Genomic DNA, 20917 nt, shown 5'->3' on the forward strand with positions numbered 1-20917 from the left:
GAGGTTAGCCTATGCTGTATATATGCTTGTGGGAGAGGCCGAGCATTGGTGGGGAAGCGCCTATCAGATGCTTACTTCTAGAGGAGTTGCAGTTGACTAGGAGTGTTTCAGGACGATATTCATGGAGAAGTACTTTCCGGAGAGTATAAGGCATGCCAAGGAGGCTGAGTTCCTGCGGTTACACCAGGGTGGGTTGACTGTATCGGAGTATGCGATGAAGTTCGAGCACTTGGCTCGTTTTTACTCACAGACTATTTCGGAAGCCTGGAAGTCCAGAAAATTTGCTGAGGGATTGAAGTATGAATTGAAGAAGGTGGTGGTGCCTATGGCCATCACCGAGTTTCCTGCCTTGGTAGAGAAGGCAAAGATTGTGGAGAGGTTAGAAGGGGGTAACCGTGTGGTCAGAGCTACCAAGAGATCAGCTGAGTCTAGGAGGGGAGGTGGAAGTCAGAGGAAGCCCTATGATAGGCCCCAGTCACAGCAAGGGGGTCCTGTCAGTAGGCAATCCTCCAGTACTGCTAGTGGAGGTAGACAGAGTGGAGGTGCCACTCTGAGGTGTTACAGGTGTGGTGGATCCCATTTGATCAGGGATTGTCCACACACGGAGAGTAGATGTTACAGATGCCAGATTGGCCACTTGTCATTCAACTGTCCCACCAAGAGTAGACCGGAGGAGAGTACACTGAGGAGAGATGCGCAGAGAGCTGATATTCAGAGGAGTGGTGTGCAGAGAGCTAATACTCAGAGGAGTGGTGTGCAGAGGACTGAGACTCAGAGGGGTGACAGACCCACTGCAGCTGGTAGGGTGTTTGCTCTGACGGGTGCTGAAGCTTCGACTTCTTCTGATCTTGTGAAGGGGAAGGGCAAAGTTGCTGGTAAGGATGTGATGATTCTCTTTGACTCGGGTGCTACGCATTCCTTTATATCTTATGCATGTGTTGCTATTTTGGGTGTGCCTGTGTGTGACTTGGGGTTGAGACTACTTGTGTCGACGCCCGCTTCTGCCTCTGTGATTGCTTCTGAGTTGTGTGTGGGTTGCCCGGTTGTGGTAAATGAGAAAAAGTACAAGGTGAACTTGATTTGTTTACCATTAGTGGATATTGACATAATCTTGGGAATGGATTGGTTGTCTGCCAATCGCATTCTAATAGATTGTGCCAATAGGCGGTTGATCTTTCCTCAGAAGGAGGATGAGCTGTTGATCTCAGCTGGCCAAGTTGAGTCATTGCTGAGAAATGGAGCAGAGTGTTGTCTCCTGATTGTTGCTTTGAGTGTAGAAACCGAGAGGGTCTTAGCTGATATTGAGGTGGTGAGAGACTTTACTGAAGTATTTCCTGATGAGGTGCCAGGACTACCTCCTGTGAGGGAGCTGGAGTTCAGCATAGACCTGGTTCCAGGTGCGGGGCCAGTGTTAGTGGCTCCCTATAGAATGGCTCCTGCTGAGCTGGTTGAACTGAAGGTTCAGTTGGAAGATCTGTTGGAGAAACAATTGGTGCGACCGAGTGTATCACCGTGGGGTGCTCTAGTGCTGTTGGTAAAGAAGAAGGATGGGGGTAGTAGACTGTGTGTTGATTATCGACAGCTGAATAAATTGACCATTAAGAACAAGTATCCACTTCCCCGGATAGATGACTTAATGGATCAACTGAGGGGTGCGTCGGTGTTTTCCAAGATTGACTTGAGGTCAGGATATCACCAAATTAGGGTGAAGGAGGGTGACATACCTAAGACTGCTTTCAGGACTAGGTATGGTCACTATGAATATGTTGTGATGCCATTTGGTGTGACCAACGCCCCTGCAGTATTCATGAACTATATGAACCGAATCTTCCGGCCGTTCTTGGATAAATTCGTAGTGGTATTTATTGATGATATCTTGATCTACTCCCGGACCCCGGAGGAGCATGGAGAGCACTTACGGACAGTGTTAGAGATTTTGAAAGCAAAATAACTGTATGCTAAGCTTTCGAAGTGTGAGTTTTGGTTGGATGAGGTGAAGTTCTTGGGCCACGTGATTTCAGCTGAGGGGATTGCCGTCGATCCAGCTAAGGTGGAGTCGGTGTTGCAGTGGGAGCGCCCGAGGACTGTCACAGATATTCGGAGCTTTGTGGGCTTAGCGGGCTACTATCGGAGGTTCATTGAGGGATTCTCTAAGATAGTAGCGCCCCTGACCCAGCTAACTAGGAAGGAGCAGCCATTCATTTGGACTGATTTATGTGAGCAGAGCTTCGTCGAGCTGAAAAGGAGGTTAACCACTTCTCCTGTGCTGGTGTTACCAGACTCTAATGAGTTTTTTGACGTGTACTGTGATGCCTCTCATCAGGGCCTGGGTTGTGTGCTCATGCAAAATGGGAGAGTGGTGGCATATGCTTCAAGGCAACTGAAGATTCATGAGAAGAACTATCCCACTCATGACTTGGAGTTAGCAGCCGTGGTGTTTGCCTTGAAGATCTGGAGACATTATTTATATGGTGCTCGGTTTAACGTCTTCAGTGATCACAAGAGTCTGAAGTACTTGTTTGATCAGAAGGAGTTGAACATGAGACAGAGGCGGTGGATGGAGTTTCTGAAGGATTATGATTTTCAGTTGATGTATCATCCAGGCAAAGCCAATGTGGTGGCAGATGCGTTGAGTAGGAAATCCCTCCACATGTCGAGTATGATGGTAAGAGAGCTGGAGCTGGTTGAGAAGTTCAGGGATTTGAATCTCTGTGTGGAGTTAGCTCAGGATCGCATTAGTTGTGGGACAGTTACCATAACTAATGAGTTCTTGAGGCAGGTTGGACTCAAACAATTGCAGGATGAGGAGCTGGTGAGACTTCTTGGCTTGCTGGGTACCGAGAAAGCTGCTGGTTTTGAACTAGGAGAAGATGGGATCTTGAGATTTAGAGGCAGGATTTGTCTGCCTCGGGATGCGGAACTGAAGAGAACTGTATTGGAAGAAGGCCACAAGAGTAGACTTAGCATACACCCGGGTATGACTAAGATGTACCAGGACCTCAGGAAGAATTTCTGGTGGTCTGGTATGAAGAGGGAGATCGCTGAGTATGTGGCGGCCTTTCTGACCTGTCAGAAGGCAAAGGTTGAGCATCAGAAGCCGAGTGGGTTGATGCAACAGATTGAGATTCCCGAATGGAAATGGGATAACATTACCATGGATTTCATTGTTGGGTTGCCTAGGTCAGATAGGAATAGTGATGCTATCTGGGTGATTGTAGATCGGTTGACCAAGTGCGCACACTTTTTACCTGTTAACATCAAGTGGTCCTTAGAAAAGTTGACACAGTTGTACGTGAGGGAGATAGTGCGGTTGCACGGAGTGCCTTCTAGTATTATTTCAGACAGAGATCCGAGGTTCACTTCAAGGTTTTGGCAGAGTCTCCACCAGGCCCTAGGCACAAAGTTGAAGTTGAGCTCTGCTTATCATCCACAGACGGATGGTCAGTCAGAAAGGACAATTCAGTCCTTGGAGGATCTGCTTAGGGCTTGTGTGTTAGACCACTTGGGTAGCTGGGAGGAGGTCCTACCGTTGGTTGAGTTCACATACAACAACAGTTTTCACGCAAGCATTGGGATGGCGCCATTCGAAGCGTTGTATGGCAGGAGATGTAGGACCCCTCTGTGCTGGTACCAAAATGGTGAGTCGGTGGTGGTAGGTCCGGAGCTAATCCTACAAACCACTGAGAAAGTGAAAATGATTCAGGAAAGAATGAAGACTGCTCAGAGTAGGCAGAAATCATATGCTGATAAAAGGCGTAAGCCTTTGGAATTTGCGGAGGGGGAACATGTGTTTCTGAAGGTGACTCTGACTTCTGGTGTGGGCAGAGCACTGAGGGCACGGAAGTTGACACCGAGGTTCGTGGGCCCCTATCAGATCATACAACGTGTAGGTCCGGTTGCTTATCGGCTGGCCTTGCCGCCGTCCCTTTCCAACCTACACGATGTATTCCATGTGTCTCAGCTGAGAAAGTATGTTCATGACCCGAGTCATGTGGTGGAGCTGGACGATGTACAAGTGAAGGAGAACCTGACATTTGAGAAGATGCCAGTAGCTGTGATTGAGCAAAAGCTGAAGGAGTTGAGGGGCAAGTCCATTTCTCTGGTAAAGGTTTTGTGGGATACAGCGACTGGTGAGGCTACTTGGGAGGTAGAGCAGCAGTGCCGAGAACAGTATCCGTTTCTTTTCCCAAGTAAGTCTGTTTTCGGGGACGAAAACTCTTGTTGTTGGGGAGGTTGTGAGGCCCCTTTTAAATTTTTTCTTTCTTTTCTTTCTTCTCCTTCTCCCCGGACCCATTCTCATTTTTCTTCTTCATCACTTTGCTAGCCCTCTATTCACTCACTTCTCACTTGCTTTTCCCTGTGACCAATTTGGTGCTCCATTTCAACTTAAGGTGCTGATTGAAGGGTGGATTCTGGTCGAAATCGTGCGGAGCCTTTTTCCTCATCTCCTTTTTCAACTCTCTTCTTCTCCATTTCTTCCCGAAGCTCGATTTCCTTGAGTGAGGTAAGGGAAGTTAGTATTTTGTTCTTTTTCGCTATTTCTGGTTGTGGACGAATTCTAGGATCTCGTTAGATGCTTGTCGATGGCTGATTCGTGGCTGGATAAAGGAAACTTGTTGTTTTTGGGGTTTCGGGGATTGTTGAGAAATTTTGGGGAATAGTCTTGATTGTTGTTGCATGTTGAAAAAGGTAGTACTTTTGGACTCTTTGATGAAAATGTAGTGTTTTGAACCGATTGCATGTGAAGTTTCTGGTCTTTTCGCAGGTCTCTGATGAATTTATTCGAAAATGGTTGGCTGCTGCTGAGCTTCGCGCTGAGCGGGGTTCTTCGTGCCTGGGCGCGCGACCATCAAGAGACCTATTTGGTCAAGCCCGCTGAGCGCCATGATGAGTGCGCTGAGCGCGCTTGAGATTGTGGGTCTCTGGCTGGCCCGCGCTGAGCGTGACTTGGACCGCGTTGGGTGCGATACCAGTTGTGGCAGGTTTTGTGATCCTTCCTTTGGGCGCTGAGCGCGCCCCTTGTCTCGCTGGGCGCGAGACTCCTTAGGAGTCTCTGCCTTGTGGGCGCTGGGCGCAATTTGAATTGCGCTGGGCGCGAGACCAAGGGAGGTCTCTGCCTCCCCTACGCTGTGCGCGTGGTCTGGTGCGCCGGGCGCATGAGACTCCTTGAGTCTCTGCCTGGCCAGCGTTGGGCGCAATGGCAATTGCGCCAAGCGCGAGAGGGCCGTGGGTTCTCTGGGTGAGTCCCGCCGGGCGCGGGTACACCTGTGCTGGGGCGCGTTGGCCCCTGGTGCTCTCTTGTTGCGCCGCGCTAGGCGCAACCACGTGTGCGCCGGGCGCGGAGATGAAATTATTGAATATGATGCTTATGTTGAGTTGAATTGAATTGGAAAGTTATGACATGACGTCTAGTAGGTAACGTTGAAGTTGATGTTAAATTGTTCTGGTGAATGGACTAAAAAGTAGTTTTATATTATAGATGATATGTTGAACCGTGAAATTGATGTGTTGTCGGTATAGTTGTGTTGTACTGTGTGTTGCTATTGTTTGTTGTAGGCCGAAAGGTTGAGGTGTTGTAGGCCGAAAGGCTGAGGTGTTGTAGGCCGAAAGGCTGAGGTGTTGTAGGCCGAAAGGCTAAGGAGTTGTAGGCCGAATGGCTGAGGTGTTGTAGGAGATCTCCGAGGTGATATGCGTGACGACGCATCTTGTGTGTATTGGTGAATCTGTGTGGAAATAACTGACTGGATGCTAATTGACGATTCGTTGGTGGTTGTAATTGCCGTTATTGTTAAAAATTTTCCATATGTTGTTCCTTTTTATGCTAGCTTACCCTTTGTGTTTCCATGTGGTTGGACTGCTATGATCGTACTGTGTATGGGAGCAGAGCAGGGATAGGCGGTAGATAGTGATGAATCGACAGCTGATAGATGGAGCTAACTCCTATGGATGCTTTGTTTTGGTTTGGTCACTTGGCATAGTGACTTTTGATGTAATCCTTATATATTGCATACTCTAACTCTAGTCGGATTTGGAACATATGTATATATTTATATTCTAGACACTATATCTATATACTCGTTCTATTCTGTCTAGTGTTTCCGGTGTGCTATAATTGTGAGTGTTGCGGCCTGCCGGGTCGTTACAAAGCCCGTGGTGCCTTATCACGCAAGGTTTCTCTTTCCCTCTCAACAAATTCTCGCAATTTAGAAGCAGCATCTCAAATTCTTGCTGACACTTCTTGCACTTCACTCTCCCTGTGATAATGTGAAAATTATTTTGCACAAAATAGTTGCGGCTCTGCACGACGGCTCGTCGATTCTTGGCCCAAGGAAAAGGTGCAGGAATGATTTCACTGAAAACGTTTTCACACACACCAGAGATGTTCTCGGAAATGGGCACTAACACAGGGTTAGGGTTAGGGTTAGGATTTGGTATTTGTATTTGTATTTCTTCTATAAAGGAAGTATTTGTTTGAGGAGGCGCAGGAGCGATGGGGGTGACTGTATCACTCTCCTTGGACTTCTAAACCATAGTGAGAGATTAGAAGTTGGACCACTCTCTTCTTTTAAGTGCCTTGAGTTCTTCATGGTCACCCAAGAAGTTATTGATGGGAAAATAATGCGAAGAAGAAAAAGAAAGTAAAATGCTGTGATTGGTTGAAAGTGAAAACAAAGAGTCTTCGAGTATATAAATGATAATAGGAGATGAGTTTGTTATATCTATTTGAAGACAAATCAAGAGAATAAACAAGAAGATAGGACTCAATCTTTATATCTTCATTCTTTAAATTCTTTAATTTCAAAAAGTCTTATAAATAAAGTAATTAATAACTTTGAATGCTGATCTGTCTAAAATCACATAATAACTAACTTATTTTTATGCACAGAACTTCATATATGTATTGGAATATTGGTCTTAATTTCTCTCCATTTAGTCTTATTGAATTTTTACATGTGTTAACTTTGCTGACAATATATTTGAGAATTGTAAGCACGTTTAAACTTGAAAGAATTAACATATATTGAATCAAATTATCGAACAGAATTGAAAATTAAAACTAGTAAGTTTACTAATCAAATTATTTTTAAATATTAAATTAATTACAATGAGTAACTTTTAAATGCCCATGAAAAGTACTAGTGTAAGGTGATCCACATACGTTTCATTGGGAGGGTAAGTTTTAATGTGCTTAATTAATAACAGAGTATTTAAGTTGAAAACTTGTCTTGCGTTTAAATATTCGAGTAAAAAATATTTCAATTAGTATATTGCATAAATATAAAAGTTTGTGTTGTATTTTAATACTATTATAATAATTAGTAATATTTTAGTTTGTGTATTATAAAAATAAATTTTTATTTTACACATAATTAAAATTATAATAAATAAGTATTTTTTATAAATAAATCATACTATGACTAAAATTTATAATAAATAATTTTCTTTGAATATATAAGTTGTATTTTAAATTCACAAAATTTACACACACGTTAATATGACATAATTAATACTTAATTTTATGTTCTGAACTATTATTATTCTCATTTGAATATCATTTTCCTATAATGAAGGGGTTGACCTCACTCTTCTATTGCAAGTTTGTCTTGATTTTTTTTATATCAAATAAATAATTTATTATTGATGAATTTAGTATTGAAATAATATATATATATATATATATATATATATATATATATATATATATATTAAAAATTTAAATAGTGTTCCTTTACATCATTTTTATTTCTTTCAATATTTTTGTTCATATTTTATCTATACTAATATACCATTTTCATGTTTATTTTTGATTTATTTTTTTAATATTTTTTAATATAACATTTTGATATTTATTTCAATATTTTTTCAAAAAAAATATCAATAGTTAAAATTTTGTATCACAATATAAACGATTTATTATATTTTAAAGATATAATTTATTGTGTCAAAACTATTTATTTATTGCAAATTTTAATTATAGTATAGTATATAGTAAAAAAATATTTATTATTATAGTTTTAGTTATATAAAATAAATAATTATTATGTGCTTTGGGTAGACTAAAATGTCCATATATATTATTTATTGTGTGAAAATATTTTTAATAAAATTATTTTTTTAGCACTTTTAGTTTAAAATTTCTCTTTTAGTACTAACATAGGATTAGGGTTTAGGCACTATAAAAAATATGACATTTAGCGACTACCAAAATTGATCGTTAAATTGGCAAAGACGGTCGCTATTTACCTTAGCGACCAAATTTAAGTATAGCAAAAACCCTCACAAAGGTATATAGCGACGGAAATATCATTGGTCCCTGTTTAGTGACCGAAAATTTCAGTCACAAAATGATTGCAATGATTTTGGTCACTTTTGTGTATGAGGACCAAACAGGTGACCGAATAATACATTGTTAAATCGGTTGCTAAGTATGTTTTTATTTTTAAATAAAATAAAAAATGATTTTTTAGTTTACTCTAAATTGGTTGCTAAATCAGTCACCCATCTTTATATTACTCAAAGTTAAGCACACTTAACTGTAGAGTTCTAATGAGATAAGCTATTGAAAAACAGATGTATGTTGTTAGTATAGGTAGTACAAATTAATTCATTTAAGTCATTCTCAACTATACAATCTCATACTTATACTATATTTGGATCCCTCTCATTTCGGTGTGTCTAGACCGTTATAAATATATAATAATATATATAATAATTATTATTATATTATATTTAATTAATCTTTATTTATATATATATATATTTACTTTTATAATTAACAATCTACTTATTTCTATTTAAAATTAATATTATGATATAATTTAAATTATATATTATAAATTTAAAGGTTTAAATAATAATTTATATATTTTAAAATGAGAAAAGTTATAATAACACTGGTGTAACTTTTACTAAGTATTACATCGTTCAATAACTTTATATTAAATGTGAATTTTGTAAATCCAATCGTTAGATTGAAAGTTCATATCACTTTATATGTTTATATCAAGTTTTGTTAAAATTGAACAACTTGAAGGTAATCAAAGTGTTCATATATTTAGTATATTTTGAAATGTATATATTACGTCAATTTTGTTTTACAAGAATGAAATATCAAATCATCTTGAATTCATATAAAATTTTGTATATATAATCTAAGAGTAAAAAAAATTCAATTTAATGGTCGAATATATAAAATTCACATTTAATATAAAATTATTGAGTGATATAATATTTAGTAAAAATTACAGCAGTGTTATTATAATCCTTCTCTTTTAAAATATTATTTTTATAAATTAAATTTTAATATTTTAAATAAAATATTAATTAACTTAATATGTTTATTCGCGTGCGCATGGAGGCTTCTTTCCCTATATTATTTTCCCTATATTGTGCGCACTAAAGATTGAGGTGGTTCATTGTAGGTAAATATATAAAACCTCTAAAAAAGTAAAGTAAGTCAATATATAAAACCTCTAAAAATATGTTTTAATTTAAATTAAATAACAATATAAAAAATTCCACTGCATAAATTATTTTATTTTTTTAATTATAGCTGATTATGGTATTGTTTGGTAAAGGGGGGAACTAGAAAGAAGCTATGCAATTTAAAAGTAAAGTGTAGTTTCATAAATGGGAAAACATGGATAGAAAATAAGGAAGTTTTTTTTTTTTTTTAAATTTTTTTATTTTAGATTATTTGATGTTTATATTTTAATATAATTTTTTATATATATTTTTTCCTTATATATTTTTGGCATAAAATAAGGAAGTTATTTTTAAAATTTTTTATTAAGCCTGTGGACTTACCCATTTAACCATACTTACCCATTTAACCATGGGCTTCATGGGACGAATACAGGTCTTTTAAAAAAAGACCATTTATTTTATGAGCAAGACTTGTTGGGCCTTAAATGGGCCGGACTAGCCCGTATTCCCATCCCTAATTATTAGTAAAATAATATTTTATGCTTATCATTGACTTAGTTGATTAATTTAAATGCAATAAACTATAGTTAACTAACAAAAAAAGGAGAAAAAAAAAAGTGAAGAGGTTAAAACATCACACAACATATTTTGTTATATATAAAAAACAATTTATTGTCAATAAAATAAGTTAAAAAAATTATGGTAAAAGAGATATTTCTTTTAGTAATTATTTTTGGTTTCCTTGGTACACTATTATATTATTTTATTATTAAAATATAAAAAAAAATTATTATTTTAATAACTATCATTTTTTTAATAACTATCCACTCTATTGTTTAATAACTACCTACTTTATTATTTTTATATATCAATTAACAACCTTTATTTATTAATCTCAATTTTTTTAAAATTTTTTCAAATAAAATATAGAAACATGCAGTGCCTTAATCATATCTATATTATTAATAAAGAAGATTGTTTATTTGGTGGAAGACTCTTTGTTATAGTAAAAAAGAATATTAGAATCATCATACTTATGTGTTGTGAGTGAATAGTAAAAAGTTTTAAATATAAAATTACTTTTTATAACTTACCTTAATCCTAAAATAATAATTATTTAAATTAAAAATTCATATCAATAAAATTTATGATGATTTAGATGTTGAAATAACCTATTTTAACAACAAAATATAAATGGTTATAGAGTAAAATTTTTAATAATTCATTATATATCAAATTTCAATGATCTAATCATATATTAAAAGTTCTTAATATACAGATTAAATATGCATAATTTTTAAAAATTTAAAAATTATTTGATGTTTTATTTTGTTAATTAAAATTAATATATAAAATAATTTTATAATTGTAACAACCCGACTGGTCACTACAAGTCAACCTCAAGACACTGGAAACACTAGACAGAAAGAGCAAGTATATAATTATAGGGTCTAGAATATAAAAATATACAAAGCCTCGATCCGACTAGAATTAGAGTGTATTAAAACATCCAACCAACAAAATACATAAGCCACTGCTACACCTAGTAGCTGTTACAACAAAATGTCAATCAAACACGACCAACTCTGCGTACCAGCTGCCGACTCACCACGAACCAAAACACCTACTCCTGTTCTGCTCCCGTACATCGTACGATCATAGCAGTCCAACCACAAGGAAACAGCAAGGGTAAGCTAGTATAAAAAGAACAACATACAGCAAAATTCTAATAATCAGCACAACTTCAACCGTCAACACGACAACATTCTAATTTCCAATCAACCTATGCAACCAACCATCAATCAGATAAAAATGCGTCGTCACGCATATCACCTCGGAGATTCTCCTACAACAACTCAGCCGTTAAGGCCTACCACAACTCAACCATTTAGGACTACAACAACTCAGCCCTTAAGGCCTACCACAACTCAGCCATTTAGGCCTACAACAACTCAGCCAATATCAACCTTGCACAACTATACAACTCAACGCATCAACGTACAACTCAACTTATCAACATACAACTCAACTTATCAACATACAACTCAACTTAGCAACATACAACTCAACTTATCAACATACAACTCAACTTAGCAACATACAACTCAACTTATCAACATACAACTCAACTTATCAACATACAACTCAACTTAGCTCAACATACAACTCAACTTAGCTCAACAGCATTAATCAATATTGGTCGGCAAAAATCAGCATATTCATAAAAAAAACATATCCAAAACAACATTCAACTTATCGTAATCACTCATAGTAAAACGAAAACCATTACTAATTATAGAATATCTGGAGTCATAATGCTCCTATCATGTTCATCCTTATATCATATTAATGATAAGAAAATTTCCTACAACTCTCATGAAGACTCCAAATCCTAATTCCTTCATCTACCATGTGAAAATTTTTAAAAACCGAAACAGCTATAACTAATGCTGACAGCTTGACCCCTCTTTACTAAAACGGCCATATCTGGAGTTCTAAAACTCCTTTTTGAGTGATTCCAGCTCCATTGGAAAGCTAACATCCAAGGCTACAACTTTCATGAAGACCTTAAGACCAAATTCGGTCATCAAGACCCACCGCTGCAGCGCTCAATCCAGCGCTTTAGCTGGAACTCTCTGCCAGTTCAGTTTCCCTTCCACAGCCATGGCTGCAAATCCACGGCCATAGCTGCAAGTTTCTGCCACTTCAATTTTTCTCCACAGCTATGACTGCAAAACTACAGCTATGGCTACAAGTCTCTGCCATCACGTTTTTCCTTCTCACGGCTATGGCTGCGAATCCACGGCTATAGCTGTGGGTTTCTGCAAGTGCATTTTTCTTCCACGGCTATAGCTGTGGGTTTCTGAACTTCAAAAACTTCATGGATTTCACCTTCGTTTTCACTCAAATCCTCCATGAACTTGCAATTCCAGGAGACCCAAACCATGCTACAACTCAAATGCACCACTACCAACCACATGCAACCCAAAAACATCAAGAATCATAACATGCTTGCACCAAAATTCAAGAGATCACCCATTTTTACCCAACACCTTCAAGAACACCACAAGGTTTCAGCTTTTCAACATGCAACCATCAATCATAGAAAAACCCCAAATTTTCACCCTTTTTCCCGAAACCCCGAAAATGAAAATCTTTCAAACACAGCCATCAATTCCTCAAGAATCACACCATCCGTGAGTTTCTAACTCACTCAACAACAAATCCTAACTTCCCTTACCTCGGGTGAAGATTCCGAGTTTCCGGGAACTTGAACGAAGAAGAAGAGAGAAAGAGAGCTTGAACGGAAGAGAAAGGAGAAGAGGAATCCAGCACCGGCCACCCCACTCAACTACACAGCACCACCACCTTGAATTCAAGCAAAGAATGTAAGAGAGAGTTTGAGAGGGATGAAGAAAGTGAATGAGAGTTTAGAGTAAAGAGTGAGGGGGAAAAAGAAAAGAAGAAGGGTCTCACAATAATTATCCATCAATTTTAATTAATAAAACAAAGTATCAAAAATTAAATTACGACACAAACTTAAATTATAATTTTTGATAATTTATTTAAAAAGTATTAAATTAATTTAAAAATATATATTATAAATATGGATTGAAATAAATAATAAATTAAAAAAAAAACATATACTATAATAAAAAAAAGTCTAAAAATTGAATAATAAAAAAGAAAAATCCAATTTTTTTTTGTACGAAATAGCTATTGATATTAATTAGTTATATAGGAGTGCATATAAATTTTTTATTATAAATTATCGTCTTGTTTTTAAAAAAAAATAAAATTTATATTTACCACCAATATTATAATCATTTTTAACCAATTTATATTATTTTTTAAAATTTTTATTTAGTGACCGAATATAATTCGGTGACTAAGTTTAAATAATATTTTACATAATCAAATAAAAAAAAAGTCCAAATATTTTGCAGATTCGACGATTTCGGTTTGAAGAAGTCACGCATTCGCGATAATTTAGCGTTTGGATGCCGGTATTTTGGATGAAATACTTTGAGAAAGAGAGTATGTTATGGTGGACTTGACCATGAATTACGAAATGAGGTTTGTGTATTGCATATGCGATGAGCTTTAGACTATAAGCATTTTGATTATGAATTGAAACATGTTCTTCATCTGATAAAGCTGATATATAAATGATAGGTTTGGGGTTTGCTTTTGGGATATTATTCATATGAATCGACATATTGTAACAAGCATAAGGCTAAGGAGGGGAATCATCCCTCAAAAGCCGGCCCAGGAGGTTCCTTATAAGGCCTCCTTGGTAAGGAGACCTCTCCGATGTAGGACTTGTTACATTACCACCCCCTTCGAAAGCCAGTGTCCTCGATGGCTGCACTCCACGGTACTTCACTCACCGGCACTTCACTCGACCTTCTTGCCGGTCAGAACCCTCCGATGGGAACCTTCCGTGGGTAGCCATTCTCGATTTGACTGGCTCTCAATGAAAGCACCATTTGTAACAAGCATAAGGCTAAGGAGGGGAACCATCCCTCAAAAGCCGACCTCGATGGCTGCACTCCACGGTACTTCACTCACCGGCACTTCACTCGACCTTCTTGCCGGTCAGAACCCTCCGATGGTCAGAACCTTCCGTGGGTAGCCATTCTCGATTTGGCTGGCTCTCAATGAGAGCACCATTTGTAACAAGTATAAGGCTAAGGAGGGGAACCATCCCTCAAAAGCCGACCTCGATGGTCGCACTCCACGGTACTTCACTCACCGGCACTTCACTTGACCTTCTTGCCGGTCAGAACCCTCCGATGGTCAGAACCTTTTGTGGGTAGCCCTTCTCGATTTGACTGGCTCTCAATGAAAACACTATTTGTAATAACAAGCATAAGGCTAAGGAGGGGAACCATCCCTCAAAAGCCGACCCAAGAGGTTGAAGAACCTCCCGCCTTATAAGACCTCCTTGATAAGGAGACCTCCCCGATGTGGACTTGTTACAATAACCAAACTTAAAACTGTAAGTTAGCTTAAAATAATTTTCGTCAACTGCTTTTCACGCTAAATGGTATAAACTTGCGTTCTTATTAGTTTCAACTTGTTTTCAAACACAATAATACTATTTCGTTGTCTTGTTTAAAAATAATAATTACTCACTTTTTTTCTTACAAAACATTATTTTATTTTATTTTTTCACGAAAATACAAAGTAACTTTTTCTTGGTATAACATATATAATGGACATGTGTTATACAATGGAATAGGCTTAAAAAATGGACAGCCCCCATTGAACTATCAAGAACATATATTTCTCTTTTAATCTTTGGCATTCAGACATTAATGCATTGAATATTTCCGGAGAAAATGAAAAGACATTACGTTGAATATTCCACTAATTAAGAGCCATTCCGAGCATAAAACTCTCGCCCAAAACTGGTTTTATTTGTTTTATTATATATATATATATATATATATATATATATATATATATATATATATATATATATATATATATATACATCATAATGTTATTGGTATGAATTACTACCACTAATTTTGTGAATAATTAATTTTTGATTACTAACTTGATTGATTAATTTTAGTGATAATATATTTGAGAAAGTTATAAAAATTGAATTATTTTAATAATTAATTATACAAATAATTGATTATAATAATAAAAATATATATATTTGGATATATAAGTTTATTAAAAACAATTTTAAAAAATTTAATTTAATTTAAATATTTTTTTATAATCTTAATATTAGTATAAAATATCTATAATTAGAAATAATAACTAATTTCTGTCGGAGACCGTAGATTCACATAAAATAAATATTTTTTTCTTAATATAGTTTAATTTTGTTTATATATAACAGAGGAAAAGTTTTTTTTTTTGAAGTAAATAAACTTAAAAGAAAAAAAAGTGTTGAGAAATAATAAATCTCAAATTTTCAGCTTTGTAAAAAAAATATTTTTTTTAAAAATATGATAAATTTTAATTATTATCCCAATTTCAAAACATATAATAACTTATTTTGCAAGCAACATTTTTTCTTAAAAGAACAGTTGAAAGTAAAAAATATTTAATCTTTTTTTAATCATGCTCCAAATCTTTCTCCCTAACTACAATATTTTTCTACCGACAATAATTTGAATTTTGAGATACTCTTTAAGAAATCTAAGTCAATAATCATTCGTACCAACAACATGTTCTTTGAACTCATACTCTAATGCTAAAAGGTTAACAAAAAGAAATACTTGAATGATAAAGAGGAAAAACAAATTCACACTCGAATAAACTGAAAATAAGAAGTAATGTAATTTCTTCTTTGAATTGTTTAACTATTACTCTTGATACAACAGCTAATAAAAACCCTATTTTTGTATACATTTGACAGTGTCTTATATAATTTGAACAGTATATTATTTTGAAAATATGGTTGAAGTGGGAATGCAATTAATAAGGAAGAGCAGGTAGCTGACAACAGCCAATATACATCACGTATTTCGATTGCCCTTTATTTATTTGTAGCCGCGCTCAACAACTTTTCCAATCTCCTACATAATCACTGTAGTGATTAATACTTATTCATGTAGAAATACAGTTCTAGTAGCATCTTCTATTTTTTTTTTCTTTCTAAATTTGTTTATTAAAGCTTATGCAAATGCCATCGGCAACCAGCCTGTGTTTTTTAGATGTTAATAAGTTTTAGTAATGGAATTGTAGCCATTAGAAGTTACTGTAATATGTAGGAGGAACTAACTAGCTAGTTTAGTTGGTGAAACCAATGGCCAAGTATGAATATTGCACAATACATTGATACAAATCGTTTGGTGGTGAGTTACGTTTGATAATCACGTTTACGTGGAATACCGAGCTAGTCAATTTGTCATGTACATATATAGCCAAGTCTCATCCCTTTCACCAAATCACCATAGACAATTATGTTCCAACTTCCACGACCGTATTTCATTCGCTCCATTTCAAAGCAAAACATAGTATCATACAAAATGAAGGCGTATTTTGTTCACATGTACACAAACCCATCGTATTTTGAATAAATTCCAACGTCCATGTCCATGTTTTCATTCATTTCTATTAATATGCCTAGCGAGAAATTAATAGTAATAGCGTGAATGTTTTGCATTCATTGCATCAATTCTAAAAAAATGGCATACAACTAATTGGCATCCCTACAAATGAGAGTAGGGTTTAACGTCCAATTTATTTTGCGGTATATATGAAAGAAAGAAAAAGAGAAAGTACTATGAAAAATGAGATGAATGATTACTTCACTAGTTAAACCTTGAGTAGAGGAGTAAGGAGGGTGAGTGGTGAGTGGCATTTAGGTAAATAAGAGTGGGATATGGACCCAAAAAGCAAGAAGTGAAATCCTGAGTGTGTCTCTTCTCTTCTTCTGTTCTGGCTTTCGCTTTTGTATCCGTTGATGAAAGTTGAAGCCTCACTTTTCCCAATATTCTCGCTTCTTTTCTTCTTTAATTATTTCATCTCATTTTTCAATTCTCAAGCAAAGCAAAGCAAACACTTCATTTCATTTCATCACATTCACATTTACATTCTCGCGATGGCAGCATCCGCCACCTCCTCCGGCGGCGCGCTGCCGGAGCTAGCCAACCGAACCCCCTTTCTCGGCCTCAAGCTCTACGTCTTGTTCCTCATTCTAGCTCTCATGGTGGCCGCCGCGGTGGTCCTGATCCTCCTCTGCGTTCGCCGGAGCCGGAGCTCGAAGAAACACAAAATGCGTGTGAAGCACAGCTCCGGCGCGATCCCACTGGTCTCCAAGGAGATCGTGGAGGTGAATACTCTGGACCTGAAAATCGAAGAGGAGGATCCGAAGAAGAACGTTGAGATTGAAGAAAGTGCGTCGGTGGAATCGCCCAACATAGGGTGGGGACGCTGGTATACCCTCGACGAGCTTCACACCGCCACTCAAGGCTTTGCAGAAGAGAATGTCATCGGAGAAGGAGGCTATGGGATTGTCTTCAAAGGACTTCTCCTCGACGGTTCTGTCGTCGCTGTCAAAAATCTTCTCAACAACAAGTACGTAATACACAATCTTTTCTGTTTCTGTTTTTCTTTTTTTAATTACGCATGTTTATGTTTTCTAACGTTGCCGTGTTTTTTTGTGTATGTGTATAATACAAGGAAAGAAACTGTTTTTTGTTTTGGGATCCTACACTCTTGAATTATGGAACTGGTCTAGGTGGAATTATTTATAATTATCACTTATTAGTCGTCAATATTTGTTTCGTGATCCAAGCACGTATCAACTGGTCAATGATCAATATGTTCTTCTTCTTTGAATTTCTTTTGATCATGGTCTGGGTGATGTTATTTTTACTTTATTTTTTCTTTGTCTACTTTTGCTTTTCTTTATTTATTATATAATTCGTGATTTCGGTATCTCAGCTTTTTCTTTTCGAGGCTTGTTAATTTATTTATCCTAGTCCGAGAATACTTTAGTTTAAAGTTTAAATAAACAAACTAACGTGTGTCACTGTGTCAGCAGCTGCTGTGAATTAGGTGGGCCAGCAAGAGAACTACTACTGGCGATATTAATTAATGGCTTCATAATTCGTATTAATCTTTAACAAAAATGAACTTGGATCTTCTCTTGTTGTTCTGTAACGCGCGATAATCACGTTAGAAAGTGGCAAAAAGAATAATTGGTGGAATGTGTTCTTTTATAATGTTACTATATATAGAAGAGATCCAAATCTAACAAAAATGGAATCTACAATTTGGGCATGACAATAAATTAAGAAGTAATGTAGAACTCTAGAGCTAGAAGAAAATATGTAGACTGTAGAGGCTGTTTTACCTTACCGCCGCAACTTTGCTGTACAATGAATGCTATGTATCTATTTCCTGAAATAACGGAACATTTTTAGTACATTCTTTCTTGCCATGGCTTATTGAAATTCATGTGTGTTGTTGAATTGTAATTAAGGGGTCAGGCAGAGAAAGAGTTTAAGGTGGAGGTTGAAGCAATTGGAAAAGTGAGGCATAAGAATTTGGTGGGGTTAGTTGGATATTGTGCAGAAGGTGCTCAAAGGTAAAAAAAAATATTCTGTTTACATGCATACCCATGACTGTAAGGTCTTTCTAATGAAGAAACTTACTCTATATTTTGTGTATGGCACTTTTGCTGATTATTCAGGATGCTTGTTTATGAATACGTTGACAATGGAACACTGGAGCAGTGGCTGCATGGTGATGTAGGACCTGTTAGCCCCTTGACATGGGATATACGAATGAAGATTGCTGTTGGGACTGCGAAAGGGTTTGTTTATTCAATTTCACGTTTCGTTTTATTGAACATATACCTCAAAGTATCATCCATGCCACCTTCTTTAAAATGTAATATAATGCTTGTCAATTGATATATAGCTACCTTTTACAATAATGAGTATTTCTTGGTCAACTATTATCACGATCCATTTTATGAAATTTCTATTACCTTAAATATTCCTTCAAGGAGTATCAATTAATTTTCCTACACTATGAAACAGGCTAGCATATTTGCACGAAGGCTTGGAACCGAAAGTTGTTCACCGAGATGTAAAATCCAGTAACATTCTTTTGGACAAAATGTGGAATGCTAAAGTATCCGACTTTGGACTGGCCAAACTCTTGGGGTCTGAGAAAAGCTATGTGACAACGCGTGTAATGGGGACATTTGGGTTAGTTCCTTCTCAAGCCTCGGAGTTATTTTTCATTTTGAACGTGTTTAAGAGCTTCTTAGTTAAAATATTTGTTTTTTTAGCAATACAAACTTGTATTCAAACATATTCTTTCTCTTATACGGAGGTGAATAATATTTATCTATATTACTATTTCACACCGCAAATTTTCTTCAGATATGTTTCACCTGAGTATGCAAGCACGGGTATGCTTAATGAGGGAAGCGATGTGTATAGTTTCGGGATTCTACTTATGGAGCTAATTACAGGAAGAAGTCCCATTGATTATTCTAGACCACCCGGAGAGGTGATTCAAGGATTTTTCCATAATTTCTTCACTGTATACCCTGAAACTTCAATTAGGCTTATGTGTGTGTTTTGTTTTCAGATGAACTTGGTTGATTGGTTTAAGGGAATGGTAGCAAGTCGTCGTGGTGAAGATCTAGTTGATCCTTTAATTGAGATTCAGCCCTCTCCAAGATCTTTGAAGAGAGCTTTACTAGTTTGTCTGCGCTGTATAGACTTGGATGTCAGTAAGCGACCAAAGATGGGTCAAATTGTTCACATGCTTGAGGCTGATGATTTTCCCTTTCGCTCTGTAAGCCTCTCTGGTTTATTAAGATAAGATATATGTGATGCACAGTTAAACGCAGTTTTGACAGTAAATGTCACATTATATATAATATTGGTTATTCAATGTCATAATTGATGCTGACTCCCTACCTCACTGAAAGAAGGAAAAAAAACAACTTCAAATTTGTACCATGGAAACATGTTTGACATGCATTTCAATAGATACTAGATGAAGTATGTGCCATGCTCAACAACTGCACTAATTACTGTGTATGGTTGAGACGTTTTATCATTAATGTTCAGTGAATTGTGGTAAAAATTCAACTTAAATGACTTTCTTTGCTTACTGATTACTGAATAGGAGCATCGAACAAATCGAGAGAAAGAGCATGTTCATTCTAAAGCAGCTGCTTCCATTAAGATTCCATATCCAACAAGGCATGTGGAACCTCTAGATAAATCAAGCTGGAGATGATTGTGCGCTTTGCTGCTCATGGGAGTTCAAACTATTTGTTCAAATGATTTTCAATTTGTTATGAAAGTCAGAAGCCATTGTGCATATATCCTATTACAGCGTAGGTACTTCTATCTCTGTAGGTGTCAACATATTTTGCTTTATGGCATGATCTTGTGAAGAAATGGACCTTGTAAATATGAATTTCCCACAACATATAAATTTGATCAGTTTGCATGAGATTATATTTCTGCTGTATTGCTGATATTTACTCAGGGATATTCTCGTTTGTGCTTCATATAATATATTTGGTTCGGGTATATGTACTTCATAAATAAGAAAAGGTTGCTTCACGTTTGGTACTGAAAGGAGCGTGTCGGTGACACTGCAATTATTAAACTCTCAGATCAGATCATGTATAACTTGTCGGTTAATTGCGCTGGAATCCATGCCAAATCAGGTGAAAGGCTCCTGAAATTTGAATATTTTCCAACTTGATTACGAGGTTGTGTGTTCATAGCAAGTTGAAGATAGGGATTGAGAAAGAGGAAGGGGATGGTGAAGGAGTTAAGATTAGCAATCTCCTCAACTAGGATATTTGTTTCTTTTGTTTATACGTATATTTTCCTTGTTTTCATGTAAACAATTGGATTATTTTATAAGTTATGACACCTCTAATTCACTCAAATATATTTCTTTTTTCAAATTTCTCTTGCCTCTTAAAAAATATTTATTCTATTTTTTTATTTTTTAAAATATAGAGACACACGAA

General features: G+C 36.3%; 1 protein-coding gene across 1 annotated transcript; it reads left to right on the top strand.

The window, feature by feature from the left end:
- The first annotated feature begins 16597 nt into the window (after window positions 1-16597).
- LOC109808412 (putative receptor-like serine/threonine-protein kinase At4g34500) lies at window positions 16598-20390 on the top strand. The gene is made up of 7 exons (XM_020371411.3): window positions 16598-17475; window positions 18386-18490; window positions 18596-18718; window positions 18948-19118; window positions 19296-19425; window positions 19507-19716; window positions 20053-20390. The coding sequence occupies exons 1-7, from the start codon at window positions 16862-16864 to the stop codon at window positions 20164-20166; spliced, it is 1467 nt and encodes a 488-aa protein (XP_020227000.1). The 5' UTR covers window positions 16598-16861; the 3' UTR covers window positions 20167-20390.
- Window positions 20391-20917: the final 527 nt, after the last annotated feature.

This window comes from Cajanus cajan, chromosome 4, assembly GCF_000230855.2.
Source record: "Cajanus cajan strain Asha chromosome 4, NIPB_CcT2T_4, whole genome shotgun sequence".
Taxonomy (NCBI): domain Eukaryota; kingdom Viridiplantae; phylum Streptophyta; class Magnoliopsida; order Fabales; family Fabaceae; genus Cajanus; species Cajanus cajan.